Below are 25,235 nucleotides of genomic sequence, written 5' to 3' on the forward strand. Positions count from 1 at the left end.
TTTCTAGAGCGCGCACTTTCAACTCTGTTTCAATCCTTAGCTCGTAAAGTTGTATAAACCTAAATAAGTGGTGATTTTTCTAATCTTTCCCAAAAAGAAACAAGATTTTTGTAAAAATAATGAGACGGAAAAAAACATTATGTTACTTTGTATATTTTTGAATTCGCGTCGATCAACATCACCACCATAATTTAATAAAGTGTGGTTAACCTTTTTTGAAAGAGAATTATTTGCGAATGTTTATTTTAGACGAGTTTTGGCGGTAGTTATGAATATTCCAAGTGTGTGATGGCAATTCCATATAACAGTTAATTAGTGAAGATATGAAATTAATGTAAACATAAGTTCAAGAAGTTGATTAAGTTTTAAATAAATAATTTATTTAAACTGTGAGAAATTAAGTCAAAGCTATACACCAACAATACCTAATGAGAGATATGATTAAGTGGAATTTTATTCAACAGGTGAGATGGTGTTTGAATAAATTATTGAATAAATAAATTCGGTGGCGGAAGGCGCAACAGTCCGTGAAGAACCATGCTTTGTGACTTCAGCATTCTTGAGTGTGTATATTAGGGTTGGAAAGGAGAGAGTCTGATTCATTTGTATTTCGAAAGAAAGGGTAATGTGGAAAGCCATTTTCATGACAAGTTAAAATTAAACTCTTGATGGAGTAGGCAAAGTTCGTGAGAAAACGGATTCTTTCGTTTTCAGGTGGAAACTGAGATTTTAATCTAGGCGTAATAGTTCTGCGTTCTAAGAACTAGGGGTTGACCCTTCTGATGGCTACTACATCGACAGTGTTAGTAAAAGTCTTTCATTTTTCGATTTACAAAGTAAATCTCAAAAAAGAGGATGGGACCCACACTGATAGGCGATCCGGGCCCGTCTGTTGATTTTTCTAAAACTCTTAAGAATTATTAATAACAATAATTTGTTTGTGATACAATATTTGAAGTCATATCTTTCTTTGTCCTTATAATACTTCAGGCAAAAACCATTTCTTATTAGTCAAAGTTTTGTAAAATAAAGTTGTAAATTGAATTTTTCTAAAACAAATAAACTAAAAGTTAGCAACGTATTTTGCATATAATAAAATAAGATTGATTTCAATATTCAGTTTTTGTTCTTGGAATTTTTAGTCAAAACCCAATTTTTATCAATTGTAGTAGTGTTTTTTTTAAATTTTTTTTATTTATTTTCCACAAAAATTACAAAATCAAAGGGTGTCCTACAGTTTACTCAAAATTTTAATACTGACTTCTTAATGTAGAGTCTTCCAACGAAAAAAAATATATTGTTGTGACAGCTGACAGTTCGGGATTTTTCTTTATCTTTAACAGCTTATATTTGAGTTCAAAAAATACTGTCCAGATTGATAAAAATTCAATTGGACCATACTTTTATTTAAACAAAATAAAATTGAGAAGTTTAATTGTGAATATCCTAGTTTTTGATAACCTGTCACTTTTTAAGCCGTCATCTTTTGTAATTTGACGAGTAAGAACTAAAAATCTTAAAAAAGCTTGACATTAGTCGGCTTCAAAAGTCATAAGAGAAAGTTACTTATATTTGATAGCCAGCTGTCAAAAAAATTGCCTTCGAATTAAGAAACATTTTTTGAAAAGTTGACTACAAAGTAAACTAAGAAAAATACTTATGTCATAATGAGAGCTGATCATGTTTTTTCATAAAACTGAAAGTTGAACTTTATTACTTGGTGATTTGCTTATTTCCTGGACAACTCCATTAGATATTTTTTTAAAAGAGTTCTTTGTCAAATTGAAAAATTAAAAAGAGCCTGGGATGCAACCCACACTGATAACTTCCCACCCCATCTGTAGATTTCTTTTACTTAAAAGTTTGTAGGGTTGGGTTAAAAAAGTTGTAAGTTGGATTAATTTTTAAAACTTTTAAAATTACCTACAATATTTTCCATACAAAAAAATGGTTTAGTTTTAAAATCTAGTTTTGTTAAATAGATTTTAAGTCGAACACCAATTTAAGTAGCATTTCTTAATATTTTACAAATTGGATGAATGAAATTAGTTTGAGAGATATCAAGAACAGAACATCAATTTTTACCAAATTTGCGTACTATTTCTTGTAGATTTTATTTTGTTATGAAAAAATAGACTGTTGGATTTTTATAAAAAAAAACTACTGAACAACGAAAACAATATTTTCTATGAAATAAAAAAGTTTGAAGATAACGTTTTTATTTTTTTAAAAGCTATTTGAGTCGAAAGTAAATTTTTATCAAGTTTTAGTATTGTTTTTTTTTAGGCTTTCATTTCTTCCAAAAAAACTGTCAATTCGATATTTCTTAAAATTTAACCAGATGTTAAAAACTTTACTTTTCGTTGAATAAAATCATTTTGGAAATAAAATCATTTTGTATTCGTAAAATTTTCGTGGTGACAAATTTTATGTTCAGTTTTTTTGATTTATAAAAAAACCGTTGATTGCATTTTTTTCAAACAATACACTTGTTTGGTATCACCATTGAATAATTAAAAAATTTTAATATATACAATTCAATTCTAGCGTTTTTGGTTCGTAAGATATTTAGGGTTAACCAAAATGTTCACCTTTTTTTAAACTACTATGGTAAAAAAAAACCATGTTTTTGACAACCCTTTCTGCATCCTTCTGCATTATTATCTGTATAACAAAATTTATTCGAAGTCGATATCTCTTCTGGTTCTTGAGCTTCGAACGACGAAAAAAACGTCGCGACCGTACGAACGCACAGACATCTTTCTAAAAACCTTGTATTTCGATTCAATTGACCTTTAAACGTCGAGAAATTACAATAACTTTCTATGGGAAGTTAAAAAAGCTTGACATTAGTCAGGTTCAAACGTCATAAGAGAAATTTTTCAATATTTGAACAGACAGCTGTCAACATTTTTTTGAAAAGCTGACTGCAAAGTCAATTAAGAAAAATACTTATGTCAAATGAAAGCTGATCATGTTTTTTCATAAAACTGAAAGTTGAACTTTACACTTTCTGTTTTCAAAATAATAATGTAACCCTTCCAATCCAATTTTACTGAATTTAAATGTAGTCTGTGGATTTGACAACTATGTAATAAATTATGACAATTTTAATGACAGTTTAGTTTGACAGGTGTCAAATTCCAACACTACCAATCTTAAACCACGAATTAAATGACCTTGCACCAATGCTCCATTAAGATATCTCTTAAATTGTAATTCGTATTGAATTAATTTTGTGCGGCAAATGGAACACAATAAAAAAATGTGGTTATTAATATTCAATTTTTTATTTTATACATTATGTCTGTCTTATAACCGCAAGAAAAGGTTGTGTATCACTTGACCCACAGACAGATGACTTGGCGTGGTTAATCTGCCAAAAATGTGATTAAACAAATTTGGTTTCAAATTAAAAACAAATCAATTTATTTTGTCAAATTAAATGCAAAACATGAACAATCATCGTTTGACCTTTTTGACCAATTTTTTAGTAAGTCTTGTGATTTTTGTGAACAATACATATGTACGTTACGTATATATATAATGGATAAATGTTTATGTGCATTGTGCAATGTAAAATATTACTAACCACAAATACATATATCCGCTTATACGATCATAAAAACAAACAAAAAAAAGAAAAAACAAAATTTGGAAATTAAAAATCGATTTAAATACGACTTAGGTTTAAGCTGTATTAGTTAATATTTTTTTTTTAATATTTACAATTATTGGCAAACTTTAAGTTTTTAGGTAAGAGAAATATTTATAAGTGATTCTGTGTTATAAAGTCAGTCTGATTGCTTTAACTTACTTACTATGTTTTTTAATTTATTTTGTTTTTCAACTGGTAAGCGAGGATTTGGTATGAATTTCAGAAAAAATCGTCCAAAACCAGGGAGACAAAAGGTAAGCCATCCTTTTTGTACCTATAATTTAGACTATTACCAGACGATTAAATTATGATCTCTAATTCATATTCAAGTCTCAGGAAGCTATAGATGTTTATATCAGAACAACTTAAGGAGTACTAAACGTTGTGTGCTAGAAAATAAAGAGTTTTCCAATAAGAGGTTTCATTTTGCTTTATGTCCTCGACAATCCTAACATTCCATTCTTAATGTCTTAAATAGTTGTGGAGTATTGGCATAAACTTTAACTTTTACTTGACCCCTACAAAAAAGTTTAAAAGTGTTAAATCACATGATATCGGTGGACAGTTGTGATCATTGATCATATTTTTGACGAATAATAAGGCTAGGAAACGTTTCTTGGGAAATTGCGATTGTTTTGACAGCCTAGAAACTCTTTTTTTTCGCAAAATATTTAATATTTGTAGAGGGAATTTTAAGAAATTAAATGAGTATAAATCTTCATTTTACTGAGGTCAATAACAACATATATCAACAATACTCAATCGATTATCAATCAAATCTTAAAAATTGTCGTAAGTGCTTTTATCAGTTAGTTAACTACAAAAGAAAATCCTGTGGTTATCCCAACTTTCTTACCTATTGTAACGAAACTACTTTATATAATCCACATGTATGAAAAACCTCATTTGTTGCCCAGTTCAGTTCAGTATTAGCTATGGCTCAATTACCAAACTGTCCCATATTCCCAAAATACTTTATTATATTTTATAAATTTTCTACTCTTGACTTTGAACCGATTTTGTTGCAATGGATTTCTTCTCAAATAAAAAGCTGCGTACATAATGTTCGCTTCAGATGCTTTTTCTTCTACCCTTTTCTTACTACCTCTGGCGTTCCACAAGGTAGCCACTTAGGCCTCTCCATTTTATCCTGACCACTTAAGATATGACCATCACTAAAGATTGATGAATGAATCTTACCTTGTTCAACTGATCCTCGACAGTTTCAGTCTATTACTTTTTTTCGAAAGCAAGTAAGAACGTCAACCCGTCAATACCTTATCCATAACCAACTCTATTGAGGTTATTCGCTACCTTGGGCTCTTATATGGATAATATGATATTAGAATCCAACTCAGCGTTCGGTTTATTAAAACTTTCCTTAACCCTTAAGTTACCTGATCTCTCTACATCTTTTTTTGTCCGTTCCTTCAAGTATTGAAAGTGTTTAAAAACGGTGGCTTTCGAGGCTTACCTTGGAATGATTCCCTGATTCTTCCTCCTATTTTAAGGTCGCCTAAAATTAATTAATCTTAAGACTATAAAAGAACACAAACAAATATCTGACGTCTGCTTTCTGGGTCTATGAACAGTCATAATCTTTGAAAAATATTTACCTCTTTTATCTCTTCACCCATTGCACCTCTTTTGACGGATGTCAATTTAAATTATTAAAATGTATGCACATCGTGCCCAGAATTGTTTCTTTTTCCAACCTCATCCTTAGCTAAAAGTTACTTAGTATTTTTAGTAAGTTTAAGTTTAAGTTTAAGTTTAAGTTTAAGTTTAAGTTTAAGTTTAAGTTTAAGTTTAAGTTTAAGTTTAAGTTTAAGTTTAAGTTTAAGTTTAAGTTTAAGTTTAAGTTTAAGTTTAAGTTTAAGTTTAAGTTTAAGTTTAAGTTTAAGTTTAAGTTTAAGTTTAAGTTTAAGTTTAAGTTTAAGTTTAAGTTTAAGTTTAAGTTTAAGTTTAAGTTTAAGTTTAAGTTTAAGTTTAAGTTTAAGTTTAAGTTTAAGTTTAAGTTTAAGTTTAAGTTTAAGTTTAAGTTTAAGTTTAAGTTTAAGTTTAAGTTTAAGTTTAAGTTTAAGTTTAAGTTTAAGTTTAAGTTTAAGTTTAAGTTTAAGTTTAAGTTTAAGTTTAAGTTTAAGTTTAAGTTTAAGTTTAAGTTTAAGTTTAAGTTTAAGTTTAAGTTTAAGTTTAAGTTTAATAAAATTTATCGCCACATATTAGTAATTACGTAGTTCTGCTTGTCAAAAATTACAGCTTCAAAAGTGACAATTGCCCAAATAGCGGAATATTCAAAATAAAACATTTTACTGTAAAATTCTTTGTTCAACAAATGAAAACTGATCAAGGACTTTATTCTCGGCATTATTGCCGATTTAAGGCCACAAATGAAAAGTAACCGAAAATTGGACATTAAGATTAGACTACATCCCCACCACTTCGAACATTATGTTTCGAATAATGTAAATTTTATGTCAATTTAAAAAAATCTACTTCGTTTATTTCCATTTCTATACTTTTAAAAAACCCTTCGTGATAATTTTAAGAATATTGAAAATGTAGTACTCGTGGCGTGATCGTTAGTACGTAGAACTGTCATGCTAGAGGTTCTGAAATGATGTCTTTTTGGGCATCTGTCACTTTTGAAGCTGTGTTTTTTGTCATTTTTCATGTCATGCTAGAGGTCTTGGAATCAATTCCTGCTTTTTCACAGGTACTTCCTCTGCAGAGGATTTGACATCTCCTCAAATTTGCCTTTCGGATTCGGCATAAAACGTGTAGGTCCCTTCCATTCCTAAAATGACTCGCACACAGGAATAGGTTAAAGTTGTAAGTCACAAGGCTCTAGTTCTTTACGGATTATTGTGCCACCTTTTTATTGAAAGTGATCTAGATAATGTAGAAAGCAAGATTACTTTTATGAACACACCTAAATTCTTAACAGAAAAAATAATTATATAATAGATCTAAATGTACTTTTGACACCTGTTGCGTTGTGTACAAATGAGTTCAACAAGTCTAACGTTAACCTTCCTCTTGCTATATTACACCTCTGTAGGTACCTAACCTACCTACCTATACTTCTTTTTAAGCGGTGATATAATAATTCTTTTCCGTTTTCTTCTCTTCACTTATTTCAGACATAGAAAACGATTGTTTTTTTATTTTCTAATTAGGTGCCTCATAAAACTTAAACACTTGGAGAAAATAAAACGCGTGTTAATTTAGGTGTTGTTGTTTTTTTATAGTCATGTCATGAGTTCATGACCCAACACCATTCAATCTTTTTCGTTCCAACGAGGCGTACAACTCAATTGACCTCTTAATTTCATTTTAAGTGCATGCAATGCTAGATTAACATAACATATACTGACAGTAACAAGCCAAACGTGAGAATGAGGTTAGACACGAAAAAGAACTTACTCGTAAAACAAAAATCTCAAAACCTACAATCTACAAAAAAAATGTAATCTTCAATTGGATTTGCGTGATGTGGCTTAGGAAAAACTATAAATTTAAAATTCAAAGGGAAATTCAAATTTCCACAGGAAACATAATTTCTAATCCCACAACGGCAACCTAAACAAATCTGCTTACAATACCTCACAATCTTTTCAATGTAAGAAGATATCTCCATACTTGAATATCAATTTGTTTCATGATCTATTTTTGGTGAAGAGGATGACAGGCCATTGTCATTGCAAAGTATTTATGCAAATGCATTTAAAAATAAATTAAAAGAAAAGAAAATAAAATAAACCACAATCTTTGGTTTTATTTATTTTAAAAGTAAAAGAAAAATCAAACAATACACATCGCTTTATGGTTATGGTGAATGTTTCTTTTAAATACACTCTAATTAAAAATGTAGATCAATCTGCCGACTAACCGTCCAACAGTTACCTTCCGGCAAATGAGTAATATAAGTATTCGTCATAACTGACGCCCCGTCAAACTGGCACACACCTCTCTTAGACTAAAGAACACTTAAAATGATGGAAGGAAAAATTGAAACACATAGCCGGACTAAGAAATACAGAGCCCTATGTGAACAAGGAGCACCGAATCTTATTTGTTCTTAAAAACCACATACAAAGTTTTAACACTGGCGAACAACCTACATTAATTTTGCTTACAGTTGCATAAATCATATCAAATATTCTCAAGAAGCTTAGCTGTCAAAACTATTTTGACAGCTGATTTTGCATTGACACTCTTTGGGAATGACATCAGGGGATTACAAAGACCTTTCCATTTTTTTGTTGACAAGAAACCGATCTTTGTCCAAAATCTATACAATTGTCCAATTTTCATTTCGATTGTTGTCACAATGACAGTTGTTGTTTTGATAAGAAGACACATTTTTTTTGGGCTATGGGTTATCAAACAAACATAATGAGTAAAATAAATCAATTTATTTTTGATCTAGATCTTTCAAAGCACAAATTTTTTGTTTTGTATTCCATTAGGCAAAATAAATTGATTTATTTTTGATTTAAGATCAAATATGCACAAAAACTAATACAATTATTAAAAAACTTGTATTTTTAAATTTGACAGCTCTATCGTACTCGTTAACACTTCCAATCGTATTCCATGCGCCACAAAAAGAAATCAATTTTTGACGGGAACCTAAATTTACCCATGGAAAACTTCATAACCTAAATCCAGCACTGTTTAACAATAACCGGCTCAAATAGGCAAACGTATAAAAAAAAGTCTTGATCTTGATGTTTGATCTATACGATAAAACTTCGAAGAAGAAGCCATTGTACTCAAGAACTGCGGTGGAAACAATTAACAATAATGATGAATGTATTTTATTTTATCACAAAGCCAGCGAGAGTGGGAAAATTTATAAATAGTGTTTCTATTCTATAGGAAAAGTTGTTCACAAAAATATTACAAAATACAATTTAGAAAAAATAGGTCAACATTATTTTCTTTACAAAACAAGTCTCTGTAGATTCTGTTGTAAGCAAATGTTGTAAAAATGTCCTAATATTTCAGTTTAGGTTTTAGAATTTAAGCAAATCAAAACAAATGGAAGATCTATTACAGATTTGTATTATCCTCTATAAGGGTTCATAAAGGGTATTTCACAGTTTGGCAAAACCAAATTTTTAAATAGTAGGGTGTTCCAACGCAGAAAAATATAAAGTTGTGACAACTGACAGGTCGGAGTTAATGAAAATTTAGGGCTTTACGAAGGAAAAATCCTTTTTTATTTTATTTTCGAAAATTAACAAAAAATTTCGAACAAAACCAGCTTAAGTGTTAAAAAAATACTGTTCAGATTAATAAAAATTGAATTGTTCTAAGCTTTTATTTAAAGAATTTTCCTATAAAGAGCTTTAATTCTGAAACGACCACTTTTGTTATTTTTCAAATAAAAACTACGTAGTTAGTAAAAGAAAATAATAGACCATTAAACGCTTTATCGCAAGGTACAACAAGTTTTTAATATATGATTAGCCAGCTGTCAAAAAAATTACCTTCCAATTAAGGATCATTTTGTGGAAAGTTAGTTGGCAGTTATAGCTGTCATTGATTTTTACCATTAAAACCAATCATTGGAAGTTCGTCATTGGCTGCGTTCAATTCAGACAGATAGGGTATCCGGATGACTTTTTGTTAGTGTCTTACGTGTAAAATAACAGCTGATCACAAACAGCTGAGATGTCAAAAAAGGAATCCAAAGGTATCCAAGAATTTCTGGGGTATATAAGTATCTGACAGTATAGCTGATTCAACGCATGGTTGAATTTCAAGAAACTTTAAAATTGATTTCAGCTTTTTGAATTTGTTGGTAAACAAAAAGATACAAAATGTTAGTTGAAGTTGTATTTAAGGATGATCTGAAGAAGCTATTTGCCTCCGAATTTAAGAAGTAAATTATTGAAATCCAATTGAGCTAAGAGGAAATTTAATATAGATCACAGGTTGAGGATATCTCTTATTTATTAAATCATTACGCACCTATCAATTCATCATCGTCCGACGAATCCATTAAATGTTGTATCTTACAACAATTTTGACTTCGAATCTTAAATGTTTCTCTGCTTTTTGTGAACAGCTGAAAGTTGTTTTTATTTTTGGACAGCGCTCTCAATACAGCTATCCAACTCGTTCAACAAGGTATCTAATAATCCACCTATCCAAGATACCCTATCCAACACGAGATTGAAAGCAACCATTGAAATTTGTGTCATCTGTCACTTTTGAAGCCGTCTTTTTTTGTCTTTTATCAAATAAAAATTACGTTCTTAATAAAAGAAAATAATAGAATCCAAAACGCTTCATCGCGTTGACATTGGCCTGGTTCAAACGCCCGCCATAAGAGACTTTACGGGTAAGACAAGTTTTTAATATCTGATTAGTCAGCTGTCAAAAAAAAAATGCCTTCCAATTAAGAATTATTTTGTGGAAAGTTGACTGGAAAGTTAGATGGCAGTTATAGCTGTCATTGCTTTTCACCATTGAAATCAATCATTGGAAGGTCGGTTATAGCTGTCATTGAAATTTTTGTCATTAGGCAAATATTTTCTGACTAGGATCAAGCATTTGAGGTTAGAAGTTGATGATTAAAATCGACAGGTGGAAATAAAAAGATTATTTAGAGCTCTCAGTAAAAAAATGTTGTCCTCAGTTGTAAGATCATAAATCAGCTGTTCATTAAAAAATTAAAAAAATGACTAAAAGAAAGTTCTAAGCTATGTATATAACGACTGTTTTTTAGTAAGCAAATTCTACAACTCTTAAGCTGCATTTTTGGCACCAAACATAATAAATTTGACTTTCTTAATCGCTTTTAAGTCTCGAAACAAAATTTTCAATTATGAAAACCAATGATAGATAGCTATAACTGGCCATTTAATCAAAAATGTTCTTCCTAACTGTCAAGTCTGGTCTTCATATGCCAAAATAACAGCTGAACATATTTTTTCCTTCAACTGAATGCTGAACTTTATTACTCGGTGATTTATGTATTTATTTTCAGCACAATTCCGTGCAACAAGACTTTCTTGTAAAATTGGAAAAAAATAAATAATATTTTCTCACAATACAAAATATCGCTTAAGTTGGACTTTTGACTTGCCTGGGTGTATTTTTTTGTAGACAAAAATTTTGTTATTACTACACTTTTAAGTAGTCTTTTTGGTAGTCGTCATTGACTAACTCGGCCGTCAATATATTGGAACTGGTGGAAGAGTTTGAGCTGTTACATTTAGTGTGTGTTGCTCAAAATTGCTGCTGTTCTCATTCCACAAATGAAATAACAACGTTTTTTGCTTAATCCCAAACCTTAAGGTTTTCAAAAGTCAGTTAACACAAGAATTCTAGCCCGGTCTATAACTAGCAACATAGAATATTCCCTGAATGTATCCTTTTAAATTCATCAAAAAATCCAAATTCACATCGAAAAATCGTCTTCAGCGATGAGGAACACTTTTACCTCGGAGGCTACGTTAATAAGCGAATTTCTCTCCCAGTTGAGGCTATTAAAAAGTTTCCTCAGCATGATATTTCTCGTAGAGCCAATTTGTGATTTAACACCTTTAGACATTTTCTGTGAGGTCAAGTTTTTTAATCGATTCAAGACCTTAAAGATAGAATTCGTGAAGCTATCAGAGACATGCAGTCACAAATGTGTGAAGTGCTGCAACTGCAACCTTTTGGGCTTCAGTTGGCTAATAAATATTTCTATTTTAGTTTGTAGCGCTCTTTCTTTGAAAGAAATAGACATTCATTGATTTTTCGTAAAAATACTCGTTTTTGTCAAATATTAAAATGAAACTTGTTATTAAAAAACCCTGTTTTAAATATAAAATTAACCATTTACTCCTTCTGATCTGGCTATAACTTAAAAAGCTTTCATTCGTCCTGAACTCGAATATAACTCTCATATTTGAGCTGTAGACCCAATAACGTACTTGAGTCTTCTGGATGGAAATGAAAAAAGAGCTCTAAAAATGATAGGAGATCGTTCTCTCACCGAGACATTTGCTTCTCTTGAACACCGTCGCAAGGTCTCATAGCTGTCATTGTTTTATCGTTAATTTTATAAACAATGCTCTAGCGAAATAGCCAGTTGAATTCCGCCCCTTAAACAATTCAACCGTAATACCCGTATTGCTAGGAATACCCATCAATTTACCCTCAAGCCGAGAGACATTCTTTCTTTAGCCGCACTAAAAGAATGTGAAATGCTTTACCTGACTCAATATTTACAACTCATTACATTGCAGGCATTAAAAACCAATGTGCATCGGTTTCTCCTTTCTAAGTCTATCCTCCTTTCCTAATTGCTCGCACTGTGTTTAATCATTATAAGGGTATTTATAACCCCTTTAAAATAATAAAATAAAAAAGTACGTATACGCCCAAGTGTACATCTTAAAGAACTAACAAACAATTGTCACCGGTAAACATTAGAAAACCTTTTATAAGTTGTTTTTATACAATGACATCCTAAATTGTCTTAAACTGTTATAACTGTTATAAACAAGATCCAGATCCTTTTCCAGAATCATTCATAATTTACTGGTTAAATTCTCCTTATTTTCTTCCGTTGTCCATATTATATCCCCTGAAAGAAAATCCATTAAGACAATTAAACAAAAAATAAGAAGAAGAAAAAGAAAAATCCTCTGCCATTTTACTTATTGATATTATATAGAAGGTATACTCTTCATCTTCATCTTCCTCCGGATAGAAGATCAAGATACTTACTATATACAGCTACCTTTTTCTTTTTTCGGATTTTATAATAGTTAGTTAGACTTTTTGTTATGCTTTTCTTCTTCGGCTTATAAGCCTATTCTACACGGAAAGGCTCGGCAGCGGCAGCGACAGCTTGTCCCCCCCCCCATTATTCTTAGTTTGTTTTTTGTCTTTTCTTTTATGAATGGTTTTGGATGATGGTTATGTTTGGTTAATGTGCTGTAAAAGGAAAATTTTGCAGTAGAATAGAGCTTGAGCTAGAGCCGTGCTGAGCCGACCCGCTCTTCATTTGTCTATCTTCATCTTCACTCATCGTCCATCGACAGACAAGTCATCGCGTTGTGGTGCTTGAGCCACCACCGCTGCGCACACGAGGTTTAGTTTTTTCAGACATCATTTGTGCGCATCTTGTGCACGTGAGAAGATCGTTTGCTTTAACTATTTTAAAAACGAATTCCCGGTCTTGGATAAATTTCTTATACTACGTATGTTACTTTTACCCGTGTAATAAAAGTTGTAAATTTGTGTGTTTTTTTTCCTATTTGTAAACTGAAGAAGTTCACTTTAAAGACTTTCCCTTGTGCAAACATTTCACATCAGAAAAAGAAGTGCACTTCTTTTAGGACACTTTAAAAGTAGTAATTCGAAGCCTGTCATTCGGTTTTGTAGTATAAAAACAAAACAGGCTTTGAAATGAAAATTTTAGAAAACAAATAGTTTACAAAATAAATTATACAAATTGATCATGAAATTTTAGTGCTTTTGGAAACAAAATTCATATTTACATACAAAAAAAAATAAATTGCTTCAAGACTGTGAAACTCCGATGGTATTATAGTGACAACGTCGTTGCCGGTTGTGTCTTTCCTACAAACAATTAATAAAAGTGACAGAGAACCGCTAAAAGCTCCCTAAACAACAAAGATGCCAATTTTGGAAATAACACAAAAAGAATTGGTAAATAAAAACAAAACTGTTTCATATCACAATAACAGTTTAAAATATTTTAAATGGCTTATACACATTTGTGCATAACAAATAAAAATGCGGGTGACTTATGTATTTTAACAGTTGCTATATAATTGTTTTAAGATTTTGAAAGGTGCAAATTGTTATGAAAATCGTGACTTGTACATACATACATACATATGTATGTATTTATTTTGTGAATGAGAAGAATGAAATGAATTTTGTTTATATAATTTACTCAGGTGCTCCTAGAAAATTTGGGCTTTGCTTTTTATTTTGATTTTAAAAATTAAAAACAACGTAAAAAACAAATTTAAGTCAGTGAATTTCCCCATCAGTTTCTTGTGCACTTTGTATTCTTAAAATGTTCTATCTTTCCAATTCCTTACGAATTATGTAACGATTTTCCACAAATTCCTTTAATCTGTTAACTGCTCACGTCAAAATCTTTTAGAAATTTATAATATTGATAAAAAAATTGTATTCAAAGGTTAACCTCGATAAAAATTAAATGACATATTAATGTAGGTGAATCAAATGATTTGTTCGAATGTCATTTCGGAATTTTATAAAAATATTTATATCCTCATTTCAACCTACATGCATCTTTTTTAGTTTAACTTTGAAAGCTATTGAATTCAATGCAATTTACAAAATCGAATATTTTGACAAATGTCTACCTGTCAAAGATTGTACGATTTAAATCTAAAGCAGACGTTAAAACATGTTTGTGTTTAAGAGCAAATAATAATAAAATAAGTACAAATGTCTTTCGGAATTTAGTCAACAATTAAAAACAAAGGAAAGGTCCAGCTGTCGCTTTTTTTTTAAATTAACAAAAAAAGAGGTTGGGATGCCACCCACACTGATAACTTCCCATCCCGTCTGTCGATTTTTCTTGCTTAAAAGTTTATAGGTCATCGTGCTGGGTTAAAAAAGTTGACAGTTGAATTATTGTCGAAAAATTTAAAACTATTAACAATACCTTTCATATAGTTTATTTCAAAAATATAGTTTTATGGATTTTAAGTTGAAAACAAATGTTTACCAATTTTAGTAGCATTTCTTAAATTTTTACAAATCGGATGCAATTCATTTTAGAGATATCAAGAAACGAACATCAATTTTCAACAAATTTGCGTATTATTTTTATGGAGAACGGACTGTTGGATTTTTATAAACAAAAAACTACTGAATATCGTAAACAATATTTTCTGTGAAATAAACAGTAAAATTTTTAAAAAAGTAAATTTTTACCAAGTTTTAGTAGTAATTTCTTTGGTTCTTATAAACTATACTAAATGTTGACAACAATATATTTTAAAAGATAAAAGTAATTTAAATCTTATATCTCAAAGTTTTGAAATGATATTTAAGCCAAAAATCAATTTTAAATAACTTTTGTTAATATTTGTTAGGTTTTTATTTTTTGTAAGAAAACTGTCAATTCGATTTTTTTAAAAATTTTACTAAATGTTGACATTTGAATGTTGATATTTGAGTCAAAAATCAACATTTACCAACTTTTATTAATTTTTTGGTTTAGGTTTTTATTTTTTCTAAAAACAATTGTCAATTCGATTTGTGTCAAAATTGTACCGAATGTTGAAAACAATATTTCTTATAAGTAAAAATTAGTTAGAAGCCATTATCTCAAATGTTTGAGAAGATATGTGAGTCGAAAATATTTTTTACCAATTTTTGTAAATTTTTTTTCGGTTTTTAATTTTTTCTAAATAGACTGTCAACTTGATTTTTTTAAAAATTTTACTGAATGTTGACAACAATATTTTTTGAAAGATAAAAGTAAATTAAAGCAAATATCTCAAGGTTTTGAAAAGATATTTAAGTCGAAAATCAATTTTTACCAACTTTTTTTAATTTTTTTTGGTTTTTAATTTTTTGTAGGAAACCTGTCAATTCGATTTTTTTCAACATTTTTCAGAATGTTCAAAACAATATTTCTTATAAGATAAAATAAGGTTGAAGCGTAAATTTCAAGTTTTTGAAAAGATATTTGAATCGGTATTCAATTTTTACCAACTTTGAGTAATTTTTTTTTTAGATTTTTTTTTTATAAAAAAAAACTGTCAATTCGATTTTTCTTAAAATTAGATTCTTCGTTGCACAAAATTGTTTTGGAGATGAAATCATATTTAAGTCGTAAAATGTTGGAGGTGTCAAATTTTTTTTTCAGTTTTTTTGATTTATAAAAAAACCATTAAATGGATTTTTTTCAAAAAATATATTTATTTGATATTACGTTACAATATATTATATAAAATTTAATTCAAGTCTCTAGTGTTTTTGCTTCGTAAGATATTTAGGGTTAACCGAAATATTCATCTTTTTTTTAAACTGTTATGGTAAAAAAAACAATCACGCAATTTTCTTTTAAGCCCTTTCTGCATCTTTCTGCCTTATTATCTGTATAACCAAATTTATTTGATGTCTATATCTCTTGGTTCTTGAGCTATGGACGACGAAAAAACGTCGTGAACGTACGGACTTACGAACGTACGAGTAGATAGGTACACACCCAAGCACATACATCTTTCTAAAAATCTTTTATTTCGAGTCTAGGGACCTTTGAAACGTCCAGAAATGTCAACATTTTTATTTTGACAAATCCGACCCATTACAATAACTTTATATGGGAAGTTAATAAGTAGAAATGTCTTTCGGAATTCTGTCACAAATTAAAAACAAAAGAAAGTTTCAGCTGTCGCCTTTCTAAAATTAAGACTAGGGTGTCACCCACAATAATAACTTCTCATTCATGCCCTTCTGTCGATTTTTCTAAAACTTCAGTAAAATATTAATAACAATATTTTGTGTGAGATGAAGAATTTTTAATCAATATCATTCTTCGTTCTCACAATTTTTGAGTCGAAATCCATTTCTTCTCAGGTTTGTTTGGAAAAAAACGTTGTCAGTTAAATTTTTCTAAAGCAATTACTAAATGATAAAATGAGTTTAGTCGAAACTAAAACTTCTTATACAAACGAATACCAATTGCATTTTTCTAAGAATATTATTTTAAATTGACAACAAAATTTTGCATGAAATTTTAAAGTTTTACCAGATGTCGAAACTTTTATTTTTGGTTGCATAAAATTATTTTTGAGGTAAAATCATTTTTATTTCTTAAAATATTCAAGGCCATAAATATTTGTTAATTTTTTTTGTTTTGTAACAAAAACCGGTTATTGATTGTTTTTTTTTCAAAATTAAAGTCGCTATTGGTTCATCAGATATTTGGGGTCAACCAAAAGTTAACTTTTTTTTTCAAGCGGCTATAGAAACTACATATATGGCAAGTTTTGTATTAGTACACAAATTCGAACTCGAGATGTAAGTTAGAGATGACATAACGGTGTCGAAGAAAGTGGGTCCCCCAATTTTATCCGTTTGTCTTTCTGTTTGTCCTCCCAACTACAGGATAAACCAAAAGGTAGATTTTAAACTTATAAGTTAAGGTTTTAAAGCGATTCGCGTTAGACATTTTTGTATGACTAAAAATGAAGATAGTCAAAAATGGCAATGATTTTTTTTTATTTAAAAACAAATATTAACCTTTTTTTTAAATTCGATATCTTGAAAATTGGTCGCTATTTGTTAGGAAATTAAAATGTTAAACGTGTTAGTAATAAGCTCTAAATAACTGCATACCAAAAATATTTTAAAACTTAAATCGAAAAATTGTATGTAAAAAAGTCAATCTAAGAAAACTTAAGCCGTAATGAATTTCAAATAGTAGTTTTGAAATTCAAATGTCATTTATATTTTTGATAACAAACTTTTTTTGCAGATACGTTCTTAGATTTTAAAATACATGAAATATTTTTAAATATACTCTTTTTATATATGAGCAAGTTCTTGCGACCCGTGGCATGATGGTTAGTGCTGTCATGCGAGAGGTCTTGGGTTCGATCATCATTTACAACTGTCAAAAAGTTGATTTACACTTTATTGTATTCCATTGGCAGAATAAATTGATCTACGATCAAATTTTCAGATCTATAAGTTTTTTGTTTATATTGGTAAGATTAGAACATTTTTGTTTATCTTTTTTCTAAAATGCTAGTGTTTTTTGGGATTCGATGTGCTTTTTTTCCGAGATATGTATATGCATAACTTTGAAATAGAATAAAACAACTTTTACCAGCATTTGTGGCCATATATCGACAATAACGCAGCGAATGTTTTCCTCTAAGTGGTTAAAATAGATTTGCTAAACTGCAAATTCTAAAGGGTAATTTTTTAAAAGTTGTAGAAAAGTAAAAAAAAACACATACAATTATTCAGAAAAATTCATGAAATATCTATTTGAACGGTCCATATAATTTAATGTTTGAAGATTATTCCATGCAAATGTTGAACTTGACTGCGCATGGTCCATCCGCTTAGTCCAATTTTGGCATTCTTTTCCAAAATGTTGGCTGGTAAATCACGAATAAATGATTCTCGAATGTGAAATAAAATGTTCACTGAACTCTCCTCTCAATGAGTCCATTGTTGAGCGTACTGTGTGTCATGTGGCACCCCTTCTTGTTGAAACCACATGTCATGTTTGGGCAAAACAAGTTAGATATCATCTCACGGTAGCACTCACCATTCACAGTTACGTTACGATTCACATCATCCTTGAAGAAGTACGGTCTAATGATGCCACCGCCCGTAAACCGCACCGAATTGCGACTTTTTCTGGATGCATTGGTAGTTCTTGCAATGCTTCTGGATGATATTTACTCCAAAATCGACAATTCTGCTTATTGAGCTTCGTCGCTATACACAATTTTTCGGTAAAAAAGTGGATCTTCGTCTAACTTTCCAAGAGCCCATTTACCAAAAATTTTACTTTGTAGTAGGTCGTTTGGCTTCAACTCTTGTACCAGCTGTATTTTGAAGGGCATCACACCTAAATCCTTCGGCAAAATTTTCCACGTTGTTTAGTAACAATTGCGACGATACGGCTGCGATATTTTCTTCAGTTTGCACTCTACGGCAGCGTGCATTTTACCCTTTAAACAATTCAGCCGTAATACTCGCATTTCCAGGAATGCTCATCAGTTTACCCTTGAGCTTATTTACGGACGTACTGTCAAGTATAGAGATTCTTTTTTGAAGCGCACATGGAGAATGTGGAATGCTTTGACCAACTCTGTTTTCCCTCGCATTTTGATATTCATAAATTTAAGACCAATGTGCGCCGGTATCTCCTTCAAATCCTTCCCTATTTTCCTAACGCTCGCAATTTGTTTAAATATATAAATTTCCCAAAAAATACGAGCAATGATTCAATACAAATTTTCAAAATTGAAATCATATGTCATCAAAGTGACAGATGGGAATTGCATTGGTGTGATTACGAGGCGTAATTCGAGAGATTTAACGATAGATGGGATACGATATGCTTCCAAGAAATTGAAAGTCCGCATTGTAAAAATGTCATTCAACGTAGTTTTAATGTTGGAAATCGATTTTCATTGATTCTTGGAAATATGGAGTAGATTTGAAATGGTTTGAATTATAAGTGGAGTCCATTTTTCATGTTCATTTTGTTCGTAAATTTTTAAAGGTTAGTTTTCCACTCTCTTAAATTTATTGTGTTAAGCAATTATGTATGATTTTTAAAGATTTCCTATTTTGATCATGTTTTTGACGGCTTCCACCAAAACTATTAAGCAAAAACACTCAGCACTCTATTACTCCTATACTTAAAGGTTTAAATATTTCTTAACCTATTTTTAAACCAAACGAAAATTAAAGTAAAAGTCTGATTCCCTTTGAATCCTTTCAAATCAATATCCAAAAAAATATCTTTAAAAAAAATCCAATTGAAAGTTCAACCAACAGCTAGCTTCATCGCATGCATGGAGATGGAACATTTTTATATTCAAAGTAAATGCCAAACATCTGCCACTAGTATGGTAAGGAAGGAAGCTTGCTATGGTATATGACTCTGCCTTCTCATGACCTTTATACAAAAAACATGAATATCAAAAACTATGTTGCATGCATCACCTGATGCAACAAAAAAAAAATGTTCAATGAATGCATCTATGCACCTACTTATGAACAAACATAGTTTTATACAAATATTTCAACAATCTATTTCTTTATTTTTATTTAAAGTCGTGTATTGGAATTTGATTCAACACCATCCATTGAAAAGATTCCTTTCATAACAAAAATGAAATGCCCGTTCCATCAGAAAACAGGTGCAGTGCAATATACACAACACAAAAAACAATACACATCAATCATCAACTTTTCAAAAAGCTGTTAAAGACTGGAAGTTGAAGGCTTAGTTTCATTAATTTACTCTCTTTTTCACATAATTAATAAATCCACCGCGTCCTCCGCATCGGGTATACTACATGTGGTCTTATAGAGAACTTTGATATGTCCAATAGTTGAACGTAGCGTTGGACAGTTTTTGTTTTTGGATAGTTGTAGTTTGAGAGTAAATTAATAAATTACTACACAACATTGTATTTGATTAATTTTATAAATTCGAATAGCCAGATAGATAAAATATTGTTAAGATAATATGGGCGACATCTTTTGGAAAAACAGAGCATGTTTATTAAGAAAAATGTTTGAAGATAAGAAAGGTGTGTTTTGACTCGAGTTGAATTATATGTTCTTCCTAAGCTTACATTAGATTGATAGAGATAAGCTAATTAATTAAAGTTGCATCAATAAATCTAACAACTATTTCTTACGTACATTGCAGCACAGTGGCATGTTTGTTGATTTTAAGTTGTCTTCTTTTAAACTAATTCTTAACAGAATTTAAATACTTAAATAACGGTTGTTTTTTAGACGTTTTGTTTTCAATGTCGCAATACTTTTTTCCGAGTTTGTTTCTTTGACAGATGTCAGTTGATTTATTCACGGTTTGGTTTGACATCAATCAATTTATAAAGGAAACTTTTGGTGAGCGAATTTTCTCTCGTGGTGGGCCTGAGACACGTCCTCCAAGAACATAGCTTGACTAAATTTTTGTGACGTTATGTGAAGTTGCTTGTGTTTATGAAAATAAGGCTGAGATGATTGACACTTTGGAAGTGAATTGCTGACAGACAGCCCCAATTGCTGCAGGAAGTGGTCGAAAATTTGGTATCTCTGCTGAAATTTTTTAATTTTAATTCTTCTTCTTCTAAAGAAAACATTCTTTATTTATAATTTCCTAAATAAGAAGAAAATAAAATGTTTTATTTATTGTCGCTGATTAACTTACCACCACTACTACTACTAATGTCACCATCAGCCTTGACAGTCCTACATGAATGTCAAATAGCAAAATACTATTATTTTCAAATTGTCACTATGGTTAAAGTTGCAGCACTTTTCTTATGAAATTTTCCGAATAATATCTTAAGTGTTCCGAACTGTCACTTAACAGATTCTATGCGTTTTCGAAGTGTATCGTGTCATTTTTGTTAAAAGCGTAGATTTTACTTGACAGGTGTCAAACTGATTCAAGAGTGGCAGCTGCCCAAATAGCGGTCTTTTCAAATTAAAACCTGTTTTTCGAAAAACTATTTAATAACCTGCGGTGTAAATATATTCGCATCTGTGCCGTAATGGTCGCCATTTGGCCAGTTTATGTTTCTAAGATTACTAAGAAGTCTCACAGATGGATTGACAGAGCAGGAGAGTGACATTGCAATCAAATTAGCTTTGCATTTCTTTTCTTTCTCTATGAATTGTGCGATGGAGAATTCTTGAAAAACCGAATTATAAAAATTCTATTCTCGGATTTTTTGACAGCAAAAGTGAGAAGATTGTATTACCATTTTTTTAATTTTACTGAGAATACGGACCTTAGAAATATAAATTGGACAACTATTCCTTAAATAAATGTATGTAATCTCAAACCAAATTCGTCAAAGTGACAGTTAAAAAACTGTATTTATCATATGTTAATTCAGATTTCCGTCAAAAATTTATTTTTATTCGTAGCTTTTTTTAATTGTATTAATATTATTCCAGAGAGTAGTTAATGCACTGAATAATCGAGATCTGTAGATTTGATCGTAAATCAAAAAAAAATCAATTTATTTTGCCGCATGCAATGCAAAAACAAGTTAACACGTTGTGTTAGATCAAGATAAAAAATAAATTGATTTATTTTAACCATGGAATACCCTGTTAGTCTATTCTTCCAAGATCTTAGTGTTCTATTTTTTGAACAATTGTCAACTATTGTTGTTATGTCAAATAAAATGTATTCAACTGCCAATGTTAAGAATTGTTGGAATTCGTTAGAATCGTTTAGGAAAGATTGTCAAAATTGAAAAAGAAAAAAAAATATTTTAAAACTTCTAATAGCAAAAACTGTTTGTAAACTAATCCTCCACTTTGACAGTTAAGCTCCCGAGCTGAGTTATGAATTATTTCAAATCGTAACTATTTGACAGTTCAACAATGGGTTTAGGAACGGTGTGATGACGTCATATAGGTACAATTAGAAACCAAATTTCTCATGCAATGTTCTGGTTATGGCCGCCAAGACTCAGAGAATAGAAAGAGAGTGAGTTAATTCTTCTGTCAATTTTACTGAGAAAATTCTCGCAAATCTTAGAAAAATAAATTTGCCAATTATTGGCGGAAAAAGGAACAGAACTCATTTCAGACAAAAACAATTTTTCCCAATCGAAGACAAAAATTAATTGATCCATTCTACCAATGGAAAACTTAGTTTAATAGTTTGTAACTTTAATTTTTAAATTCTTCTAAGTCTGCTGTGTTTTTTCCTGATTTATTGTCGTGTGAATCAAGGTGACATGTTCTTCATCATTTTAAGCAGAATACAATCGACTTGTATTTAGACCTCTATTAAACTAACTCTTATTGTTTTTATTTTTCTAGGAAATTTCTCCTGATACCATCTCCGAACTCAGAGTAGATGCATCGTTTCGAAAACTCTCCCGTAATGCAATATGCTTTCATATTTGGAAAATAGAAGAAGATCGTTTAGAAGTTGTTGCGAGAGAGAATTTTGGCAGTTTCTACGATGATTGTTGTTACATCATATATGCAGCATGTCCAGCTGGAACTTATGTCAATCAAGATACAATTGTAAGTCAAACACTTCTTTTAATGCTTTTTTTTGACAGTTTCTCAAATGATCTTTTCTTTAGTCAAGAGAAATCAAAAATGCTACAGGTCTTGAAAGATTCATTCATTTTTGGCTCGGTGAAAAGGTTACTCAGCAAAAAAAAGCAAACGTCGCCCACAAGGTCATGGAATTGGATACATATTTTGGGAATGTAGCAACTGAATATAGAGAATCTCAGGGTAATGAGAGTGAGCGATTTATGTCGTATTTTAGGCGAGGCATCACGTAAGTTTTAAACTTTTCTATGTAAAATAAATACAAAAAAGTCTAAATTTGTTGAATTTTAGAATTTATTCGGGAGCTTTGGTTTCTTCAACTGATACCTGTCGGCTTTTCCAAATCCGAGGTCGTCAATTTCTAAGCTGTGTCGAAATGGATTCGATTGACTGGCATAATTTTGGCAGTGAGTACATCATGATTTTAAATACTGGCAAGGAGACATTCATGTGGATTGGCCGATCGAGTAATGTAGGCGATCGACGTGAAGCTCTGGCAATTGCAACAAGATTCAAAAATTCGACTTGTGCCAGTGAGTTAATCATTATTGACGATGGTTATGAACAATCGATGAAAGACGAACACGCACAAATATGGAACACATTATTGCCGCGGAGCGATCGGGTTGTCAACCAGGGTAATCAAATCGACAAGCCATACAGTAGTTCGTTTAAGTTGTATAAATGCGGTTACAAGGGAACAAAGTATTGGATCGATCAGATAACCTCAACGCTTCCAAGTCAAAGTGATCTCAATGATTCGATGGCGGTTTATATTTTGAATGGGTTCTCATTGGGCGTTTGGATGTGGATCGGAAAGAACGTGCCCAATGTCGAAAATATTGAAGCCATCAGGAATGGTAGGGGATTTATTAAAAAGGTTAGTTCTCAAAGAGTAACCAAGTCCGACAGTTCACTAAATTGATTTTTATTTCCAGAAAAAGTATCCGTCCTCAACTCTGCTGATTCGTGTCATCGAAGGACACGAACCAATCGAGTTTACCCATCTCTTCCCAGGTTGGGTAGATAGGGAAACTAAAACAACCCACATTTTGGGGAAATTCGACACTATGAGTCTTTCACAACGACCTAAAATGGCTGCAGAAAATCAACTCGTTGACGATGGTACTGGAGAGAAGCATGTTTATCAAGTTATGGAAGATTATCTTAAAGAAATCTTCACTCGCAAATCAGCTGCATTTTTCCAAACAGACAGCTGTTACATTGTCCAATATACCGTTGCAGTAAGTTTATCTTTAAAGAAGTCGTACATTTTGAAACTTCTCACAAATGATTTCAGTTTTGCGGAACTCAGAATTTTGGCGTCAATAATATTGTCTACATGTGGATTGGCAAAGAAGCATCTCCGGAAGCAATATCAAAATGTACTAAATTCGGCAAGGAACGATTTCATAAACTCGGTGACAAGACCATGGTAGTGAAGATGAACGAAAGTGACGAAACCCCACATTTTTTGCAAATCTTTTCGGGGAAGTTTGTCATTCTGAAATCTAACATTAGCAATGGAAATATGATAAACGGTAATGGTAATATTAACAACAACAATAGCAGCCATCAAAACCTTTCGAAGCTGGAGTTCTTCAAAGTTCAAGGCGATTCCACATTCACTTCCAAAGCTTGGCAAATTCAACCGCTAAATGCTCTAACAGGAAAAGATTGTTATGTGATAAGATCCAGCTCGGATATGGTTTGGGTATGGTGTGGACAAAGTTCAACGGGTGATGCTCGAGAAGTTGCCAAAAATATCGGATCGATTTTTGCCGATGAGTGTAATCTCGTTATGGAGGGTAAAGAGCCCAAGGAATTATGGGACTCAGTATCGAATCAAATAAGGCAAACAGAAAATTCAACAAGTTCCTCGTCATTATATGAGCTGCCACAAGCAACAATAGGCATTCCAATTGACAAGACTAAAGTTCACCTGCATTTGGTGTACAATTATCGTGGCAAATTGCTGACACAAGAAATTTTGGGATTCGGACAATCCGATTTGTTGCCAGAAAACACATACATCTTAGATGCAGGGGCAATTGCCTTTGTTTGGTGTGGTAAGCTGTCATTACCAGATGACGAAGAAGGCTTTGGGGCGATAGCTCAAGAGTTTCTTGAAACGTCGACAACTCCTCGAAGGACAACAACAGCGATAGCGTTGGTTAGGCAACACAATGAACCGAATATATTCACTGGATTCTTTGATTCTTGGGACAGAAAGTTTTTTGATGTAAGTACATTGTTTTGGGATGAGTTCAAAAAAAGTTTGGTATTTAATTATTTTATTTTTCTATGTATGTAGACCTATGTACCATTTGAAAAAATGCGTCATGATATCACTCGCAATGGCTACAGTAACGGTTTCAAGATTGTTGAGCAATCATTTAAGAACGATAGTAATTTCGATCAGCACCCCAAGTATCCTTTGTCAGTTTTACAACAAGAAGCTGTCACGTTACCCACAGAGGTTAATCCTCTTAAACGAGAGGTAAAAATGAAAAAATATTGTTAGTGACAATTTTTACTAAGCTTTTTATTTTCATAGGTTCATTTAACACATGACGATTTTGTAAGCCTATTTGGGATGCCATTTTTGGAGTTCGAAGTATTACCAGCATGGAAAAAACAAGAATTAAAGAAGAAATTTAAATTATTTTAATTTAAGTTAAACAAAATTAAGTGCATACATAATTTTAAATGATTTTTGAAAAATATAATGAAATATATTTTGTAAAGAATA

The 25,235-nt window shown here is 31.1% G+C and overlaps 1 protein-coding gene across 2 annotated transcripts; it reads left to right on the forward strand.

The window, feature by feature from the left end:
• LOC129951521 (villin-like protein quail) lies at positions 1 to 25,235 on the forward strand. 2 transcript variants are annotated; one of them, XM_056063717.1, is made up of 8 exons: positions 1 to 464; positions 22,238 to 22,447; positions 22,510 to 22,712; positions 22,775 to 23,363; positions 23,422 to 23,727; positions 23,784 to 24,725; positions 24,798 to 24,983; positions 25,041 to 25,235. In XM_056063717.1, the coding sequence occupies exons 1-8, from the start codon at positions 429 to 431 to the stop codon at positions 25,152 to 25,154; spliced, it is 2,586 nt and encodes an 861-aa protein (XP_055919692.1). In that variant the 5' UTR covers positions 1 to 428; the 3' UTR covers positions 25,155 to 25,235. The 2 variants fall into 2 exon arrangements, with proteins under 2 accessions (XP_055919692.1, XP_055919693.1); XM_056063718.1 differs by lacking the exon at positions 1 to 464 and adding an exon at positions 13,039 to 13,342.

The sequence above is a fragment of the Eupeodes corollae genome, chromosome 3 (assembly GCF_945859685.1).
Source record: "Eupeodes corollae chromosome 3, idEupCoro1.1, whole genome shotgun sequence".
Classification (NCBI taxonomy): Eukaryota; Metazoa; Arthropoda; class Insecta; order Diptera; family Syrphidae; genus Eupeodes; species Eupeodes corollae.

Coding starts and splice junctions, on each gene's coding strand:
- LOC129951521 (XM_056063717.1), top strand. CDS start 429: ATGAGAGATATGATTAAGTGGAATTTTATTCAACAG. Junction 465..22,237: donor AGTGGAATTTTATTCAACAG/GTGAGATGGTGT, acceptor TTATTTTTCTAG/GAAATTTCTCCTGATACCAT. Junction 23,364..23,421: donor GTAGGGGATTTATTAAAAAG/GTTAGTTCTCAA, acceptor TTTTATTTCCAG/AAAAAGTATCCGTCCTCAAC.